This window comes from Convolutriloba macropyga, unplaced genomic scaffold (genome assembly GCF_964194025.1).
Source record: "Convolutriloba macropyga unplaced genomic scaffold, txConMacr16.3 SCAFFOLD_3436, whole genome shotgun sequence".
Taxonomy (NCBI): Eukaryota; Metazoa; Xenacoelomorpha; order Acoela; family Convolutidae; genus Convolutriloba; species Convolutriloba macropyga.
This window is the reverse complement of record NW_027452473.1, coordinates 11,863-20,472: the sequence shown is the minus strand read 5'-3', so window position 1 is coordinate 20,472 and position 8,610 is coordinate 11,863. Positions and strand designations below refer to the sequence as shown.

Below are 8,610 nucleotides of genomic sequence, written 5' to 3'. Positions count from 1 at the left end.
ATGAACGCAGAACTGCGCTTTATGGAAAGTTTTTGAAATACTATAACTTTTTATTTAAATCCTTTTGTTATAAGAGCATCACGACAAATATTTCGACTCTTAAACTGCGATAAAACCACAAGACCATTATAACGTCATTCGTTATTATTAATGTTTATAAACTTCTTCGAAAAACCACGTCATCTAAAATAAACTATTATAACTAAACAGCAATTTATAATAACTAGGTAATCCCTGACACGTGTATTGCGGTTTATCATTTATTATAAATAGCTAACATCTTACTAACTCCCAACACTTTTGAAATTTGACTAACTATCAAAACATCTTAAACACTTTCGCATATTTGAGATCGTTATCCATTTTATCTTATTTAATACCAACTAGAAATTTTCTTTAACAATTTCCGCAACTTTTTCAATTTTTCTTTCTTGCTCGACTTTGGAAATATTCGGATTGAAATAAAGTTTACAAAACCGTGTCCAAAATGTTCCAATTATTGACAAACAAAATTTGCATTGCTATGCTCATTTTCGTATCCTACCTGTGCGTCGGGTATAAATGCCAGATGGGAATGCAGCCCGGGTTTGGGAATGAGGGTTTTGGCAACCAGGGCTGGGGAGAACAAGGCGGGTGGCCAAATCAACCCCAGCAGCATGCTCAGAATGACCAGGAAAACGGGCAAAAACAGGGCGGAGGGTACTTTATGGGTGGAGCGCCTCAGTACTACCCCGGAGCAGGTATTTGATTGATACAGGTCGTGAAACAAATTGTGACTGAGTTAATTATTTATACAGTGACAGGGTTGAGCTAGAATTAAAATTTAAGCAGGGCAAAGGTTATCAGTCAGTGTCAATTTCTGATTTTTTTCTTATTTTGTTTGTTTTATAGCACAAAATTTTAAGTTTTCCAGGAACAAAATTTTTGGTAGAAGTAGTTTAACGTTAGAGATAAGTATAGCCGAGCGAGTAAAAAGACGGAAAACAATACACAATATATTGGCTGCGAAGCTAAATCTTTTCTAAAAACAAAGAAAGAGGAAAAACGAAAACGCAGATGTAACTGCAACTATCAGTTTAGATATTTTCATAGTTTTTATGTCTTTGCTTGAGTACGATGCTCTTTTCTACTGAGAACCTAATTAATGTGCTTATGACAACTTTTGGTACGAGAATATGCAAATTGTCCACTATTAGCGTTCAAATTTATTTTTTTTGCAATCGCTATTATCATAGACATAGACATAATTTCCATAATAATTTTTTCACAAAAAGTGCATTTACACATGCTTTAGCTTACTTTGAAGCTGAATTAATATAAATTTAGCAAAAGTAACTTGCCAAAAATATTAACTCCAAATTTGAAACATTTCAGGTGAAAACTTATCAAAGATCAAAACTTAGTTCTTGAAAAAACTTAATAAACAAAACTTAGTTCTTGAAAAAAAATTGATGAAAATCATATAACTTTTTAGGAAGATCTATTCTTTGTTGTTGTCAATGGTAGAAATAAGTTTTAATATCCCTCAATTATTTTCCAGAAATAAATGTTAAAAGTGTGTTCATACAATGAGTCAATCTAATCAGAAGTGAGTCTAACTATTGATTGTAACAGGAAATTGTTTAAACTGATGCGCGATGTTCGAGAGGCACATCAATTCAAAATATTAGCACTTCCAACCAAGTATAGGAACCCCTTTTTTCCAATTTAGACAAAATTAGTCGAATTTTTAGACAAAAGTACGCTTTTACTGCAGCTTTTCCTTAACTATTTTGTAAGTAAATATTTCGTTGTCACTTTGGCAAATTATTGATGAATTTAGAATTTAATTTTGAACAAAAATTTTAAACTGATCGAACCAAATTTTGATAACAATATGTTTTTTAGCCCAGCAAGGTTACCCCCAGCAAGGCATGCCAGCAGGTGGCCCCATCCCCACCCTCCAGGGTCCTCCCCAGACTATGTTCCAACAGGTCCAGTCGATGTTCCAACAGAGACTAGCAGCCGGCCAGTGCATGGACAACCCCATGTTCGGAGACCAGTGCGAAATGTACGCTGGGATGGGCTACTGCACCCCAGCGTATTCCCAAGCCAATCAGCAGAACCCTCAGGTGCAACAGCAACTCCAGTGGATTTACGAAAATTGCCCTGAAAGTTGCGGGCTCTGTATGGAAGCTGAAGTTTGAGAAGTTCCAGAAGAAAAATAACTTTCAGCGAAAAAAATCAGAAAAAATTGTCGAACTGTTTTGTGAAGTATGAACTTTTCCTCGATGTGTTGCAATAAAAGATTTGGGAAAAATTCTTTTTCATTGGCAGTTTTGATAATGTATAAACTACAGTGAAACTACATTAATATTATTTACATGTAATTGAAAAAAAATGCGCATTGCTTTAACTTTGAAGCTTTGGGTTGAAAAATAATTTTGCTCAGACACTTTTATCAGCTTCGTTAGATCAATTAGCACTACTTTTTCTGACACATCTGAAGATGAATATGGAAAAAAAGTGGCGATACAGCTCACGATAATAGATAAAATAATCCTCCTCAGCTGAAATTTCGGGCCTTTCTCATTATAACTCCAACCTTAGTGGTTATATAACGTACAGCTTCTTACGTATATCCTCGTCCACAATAACAAATATATACCATAACGCGGCTATTGTTTCGTGGGGGTTATGATCGGAAAGACTCGAAACTTATAAACTGTCAAGCAAAAATCTTCATGAAACAACTCAAAACACGACTTATTCCCAAGTACAAACTAAACTCTTCATGACGTCTGATAAAATCACGAAGAAAAGGGTCGTAAGAATCCAAAAAACTGTGGTGAACGCCACAAATAGTTGCAAAAAACTGCGACTTTTAGCGATAAATGTATTGCGGCTGAGCTTAACAACTCAGAAATCAAATTGAATAGCGCTTCAAGGTCATTTCAAGCCTTAAAGCTAGAATAGTGTGACAAGCGAAATTTAATGCTACATTCTATCGAAGCCAAACGGATTTGGTCATTTTGTTCAACATTTATATTTAGCAACTATTATTAGTACGCAATCGTCATCCATGAAGTCAAACTATAACTCAAACTCGAACTACCTCAACAACCAGCAAAACAATACTACGACTTAACAGTATTGCATCAGATTCTTTGCGATTGGATTGCGAATCAACCTGTTATTGATACAGAATATTCGACAAAATTTCTACATGGTTAACAAATTTCCCATGACATCAAATTTACACTGAAAAAGTGACGTTATGGAAAAGTGTTCACATTTTGTCGACATTATTATCTAAAACCAATCAACAGTTGAATTTGACATGTAAATCCACGTGACTAGCAGCACAAAAGGAGCTTGAAAAACTACCAAAAATCAGTTGAAATTTGAAATTTTGGTCATATTAAACTGACATAAAGTGCGTATTGAAGCACACTTTCTTGAGCGGTAAATTAGTTGTTATCGTGTCTTGTTCCTGTAGATCATATTAGTGATTGTACAGTTTTAACTTTACTTTGACCTTTGAAAAAAAAATTAACTTTGTTTTCTCAAAACTTTCTTTCTGAGGAACAAAGTTCCTAAGTAAGAAAAACTTTGTGCAAAGCATAAAATCAGTTTCTCCTACTGGCTTTAACGAAGCCTACTCTAGTTCAACATTGGTGTTACTGAAACCAATAGTGAGACTTGCTAATATTAAAGTTAGAAAAATTATTATTCTTGTTCACTTATAGTTACAGTAATTCAGCCCCTTTCTGTAATCTTTGTATCAGAAAGCTGAAACTTTGTAGAGGTATAACCAATTTACAAGGCTACAATTTGTTGGAATTAGAATTCCTAAGTTCGGTTTATAACTTGAGTTATTAACGAAACTCAACAAAAATTTGATTGTTTCAATTTGAATTATTTTGTTATTCTGAGAGAAACAACTTTGTTATTCAGCAAAGCTGAGCAATTAGTTATCAGAAGTAATTGAGCAACAAGTAATGCAACGGTATTCTACAGTATAGCGGATAAAAGAGTTCACAAAAGTTAACTGCAAAAACACAATTTCCGGACAGATTTGAAACCGCTGAAACGAACTGGGCGGTGTAAAGTTTTCCTTGACTTTGATAGGAGAGCAGCCGTTACATTTGGTCCGCCGACCCAGACAGTGGAAGGCAAACTTCTGTCCAATCTGACGAAGAGAGTGCCGATGGCACCCCCAAAGAGAATCAATCAAAACAACAGCGCATCGCCAGTGAGGCAGAGCGAAAGTTGCGAGTGCAATTCACAAAATACGTTGAAGAATTAACCTCGCTTAAAAGGAACAAGCAAAGCAAAAGGCAACCAGGCAATCCCTGCACAACCAGCAGAGAGAAGCTTCAATCAGCAGCTCAAAGGTACGACAAGAAATTCCAAGATTTATTGGAAGAAGTCAACACTAAAACAGCAATTGGCTACAAAATAATTGAAGACTCAGATCGGCCCAACAAACTAAAGGTCCTCTATCAACAGACTGTCCACCTCCTAGAGGAAGAAATACCCAAGCAACTGCAGCGTCGAAACAAGCTTGTGCCCTACCAAGCAAATTTCGTTGAAGATCATCTGAAAGAAGCAAGAAAGTGCAAAGCAAGATTGGACTATCATTGGCTTGCATATATAAGCAAAGGCACGCAACCAGAAATGAATGCAGAGCAAAGCAACGCAACGCAAGCAATGATCGACAGCGAGGGCAACATCAACTATCCAACGGACAACCCAGTTGCTCAAACAGTGCAAAACTGAGCAACAGCAAGCGGCCAAGAGACGGAGAATGTTTCGGAAACATCTTCAGCAAAGCAAAGGCGAGAGGAAAGGATGAAAAAATTCGATATCGAATTCGAAACCAAGATGCAATTGGAACAAGCACGGTTTGAGCGGAGGAGGCTAGAGCTTGAACTGCAAATGAAGGAACTGGAAACCAAGCATCAACTACTGGAGGAAGAGCGCGAGCTAGAGCGCAAAGAGAAGAGAACAGCATTAGAGAACGATGATGCTCGTTCCCAATCAACCAGTGCTCGAGACAAATCACCCTTCAACTAGACACCCAAGAAGAGAGATGTCTCTGACGGGGCCAGCAGAATCGACAACCTTCTAACACCAGATCGATCAACAGCTCGCTTCGAAGTGACCCCTGAAGTGAACAGGCAAAGTCACTTCTCACGATATCGCAGTTCACGAGACCGTTCCTCAAGTGTTGAAGACCTTCAAGACATTTCCCCCAGAGCTGGTCGACTACAACACAACATTGGGTACGCAGGTAGCAGTAACCTACCAAAGCTGAAGTTGAACAACTTCGACGGAAACCCTCTCGAATGGCCGGAGTGGTCTAGTATGTTCATTGCTACAGTGGATCAACGATCAATACCAAACTCAGAGAAGATGAGCCATCTGAAGACTCTACTGACAGGCAAGGCAAGGTCAGCAATCTCTGGTATGGGCTATTCTGGACAATTCTATAGTGCTGCATGGAGCATTCTGGAGAGGAAATTTGGAAGGCCTCATGTGATCATTGATGCACAACTGGAGAGCCTTCGCAAAGCAAGTCAGATAAAACCTCACAACTCAACAGGTCTAATCAGTTTCTCAGTTATTGTTTCGAACTTTGTGAATGTGCTCAAAGAGTACAAGCAGATTGGTGATCTGCAATCAAGCTCGACATTGTATATGGCAGTAGATAAACTACCCCAAGTTCTCAAAGAGGAGTGGTGGTTCTATGTTGATGATAAAGATGAAGATTGGCCTGATCTGATTATGTTTGAAAATTGGCCATCAAGGATAGCATTTGTGCACGAAGGGTTTTCAGTTTTCAAGGGAGAGCGACGAGAAGAAGACCGAAGAGGCACAAATAGAGACAAACGGTTCTCGAAAACGTCGAACTTCAGTGCAAGTTCCAACGTGAAAGAAACGAAGCAAACGCAAAGTGATCACTGTCCGCTAGCTGATGGCACTCATAAAATATGGAAATAACCACTATTCCGGAATATGAGTGTAAATGATCGGTACGCAGCAGTGAGAAAGCAACGCTTATGTTACGGATGTCTAGGCAAAGGACATGCAATCAAAGATTGTAAAGTCAATGCGTGCGACATCAATGGATGCATCAAGAAGCACAACCGATTGCTACACTCAGAAACCCAAATGGACGAGGGCAATCATGCAGTCAACGTAAGCGCAGCAACAATCAACCAGAGTAACGAAATTACTAGCTTTCTTCAGATAGTTCCTGTCTCAATACAGAGCGGTGGCAACAGGCTGAACACATATGCTTTCCTCAATAGTGGATCAACGGTTTCATTCATCGATCAAAGTGTGCAAGAGAAGTTACGGGCCCAAGGTACCGGTGTGACGCTCAACATAGATGGCATACACGGAACGAAGGATCTGAAGACAGAAAGGGTTCCTCTCAAAATAAAGGGACTACATTCAAAGGTGCATTCAATCGAAGCGTTTGCACATCCGTCAATCTCCTTGGGAAACACAAACTACAACTACAACAAGCTGAAGCAAAGCTTCAACCACTTGAGTGTTTTACCCAACAAAAGCTTCAACTTGATGGAAGTTGGCATCATCCTTGGTCAAGATGCTTATGAGCTACAACGCCCATTGGACTATAAGATAGGAACACGAAGTGAACCTTTCGCCGTTCTAACAGAGCTAGGATGGGTAATCAGTGGACCCATGACGGGAAAAAGAAGACAAAATGTTTGTCATTTCGCCTTCACTGAAGATGTGAAAGTGGCTGAGAATATCCAAACCTGGTGGGACATAGAAACCTATGCTTCCAAAATCCACGTCGTCAGTCAGTCAAAGAAGGAACTGCAGGCACAGAAGCTGCTAGAGAGTACGACGAAGTTCACAGGCTAGCGGTACAAAGTGGGAATGCTGTGGAGTGAACCAGAGCCAAACCTACCGAACAACTACAGCTCAGCCTTGGGTGAGCTTTACTCACTGGAGCGAAGATTCCAAAGGGACCCAAACCTGAAGAATTTGTATCAACAGTCAATAGATACAGATGTAGAAAAAAGATTCGTAAAGATATTGGACGAGTCCGAAGTGAAAGGCACCTTCGGGAAAGAATGGTATTTGCCACACCATCCAGTGCTAAACCCGAACAAGCCTGGCAAAGGAAGACGTGTTTGCAATGCTGCCTCAAAGTACAAAGAAGTATGCCTTAATGATAAGCTACTAGCAGGACCTGATCTGCTACATGGGTTGATTGGAACAATATTCAGATTCCGTGAAGGACCAATAGCCCTGAAAGCTGACATCGAATCGATGTTTCTACAAGTGCAAGTTCCCGAACAGGATAGAAGTTGCTTGAGGTTCTTATGGCGTCCAAGAACAAATGAACCTGTTCAGATATACAAGTATCAGCGTCACGTATTTGGAGCAAAAATTTCTCCAATTTGTGCAAACTATGCTCTCAACCGAGTGGGACTGGATAACGAAAAAGAGTATCCGATTGCAGCCAAGGCAATACAAAACAACTTCTACATGGACGATTTCATCAAATCAGTAGAAACCCCTGAAGAAGCAATTGAAGTCTTCAAGCAACTTCAACCTCTTCTCTCTCGACATGGGTTTGAATTGAAGAAGTGGATAAGCAATAACGATGCAGTTACCAAAGCAATCCCAGAAGACTTGAAGTCAATCAGCAATACGAAGCAAGTCGAAGTGGAACCCAATACGGAGGGATCCTCAGTGCTAGGACTACAATGGACAGTTATTGATGACAGTCTTAAAGTGTGTAGAGGTACCAACAAGGAAGTGGAAACCCCTATAACCCAAAGGAAGATTCTGTCACTGGTATCTTCAGTATTCGACCCGATCGGATTGTTTGCTCCGTTCAGTGTTCATATGAGACGACTTCTGAAAGGCATCTGGACTAAGAATGGACAACATTGGGACAACGAAGTGGAGCCTAGTGAAGAAGAAGAATTCCTAAGATGGAAAGAACAACTTCCAAGAGTGGCTGAAACAAGCATCGATAGAAGGTACTTCAACAGAGAGAGGGATAAAACTGAGCTTCATGTGTTTGCTGACGCATCTGAAGACACGATGTGTGCAGTGGTCTATCTACGTTCACAACCAAAAGAATACTCAGCTGACTTAGCATTCGTCATTGGAAAATGCAGAGTGGCACCGATGAGGCATCTTTCAATACCACGATTGGAGTTGCAAGCGGCAGTCATGGCAGTGAGGTTGAAAGAACAGATAGTCAAGGAACATGAAATGAAGATAAATAGTTGCAGTTTTTGGTCAGACTCAACTACGGTATTTCAGTGGATATACAGTTCCCGTCGCAAACAACAAGTGTTTGTGGCCAATCGAGTAGCTGAGATACTAGATACAACTGATGTTTCACAGTGGAAACATGTCAGCGGTATCAACAACCCAGCGGACATTGGCACCAGAGCAATCAACATTGAAGAACTCAAGAGAAGTGAGTGGCTCATTGGGCCGGCCTGGTTGAAACGACCAGAAAGTGAATGGCTAGAGCAAGTGAACCTAATCTTTGCATTAGATGAAGAAAATATACCCTCATCAATATTCATGATACAGGCTGAAGAGAAGAAAGAGGTTATCCAGTGG

General features: G+C 39.7%; 1 protein-coding gene across 1 annotated transcript; it reads left to right on the top strand.

Moving 5' to 3' along the window:
- The first annotated feature begins 318 nt into the window (after window positions 1–318).
- On the top strand, window positions 319–2,299 carry LOC142357511 (uncharacterized). The gene is made up of 2 exons (XM_075409127.1): window positions 319–740; window positions 1,888–2,299. Exons 1-2 carry the CDS (start codon window positions 488–490, stop codon window positions 2,184–2,186), a joined length of 552 nt encoding a protein of 183 aa, XP_075265242.1. The 5' UTR covers window positions 319–487; the 3' UTR covers window positions 2,187–2,299.
- The last annotated feature ends 6,311 nt before the right edge of the window (window positions 2,300–8,610 follow it).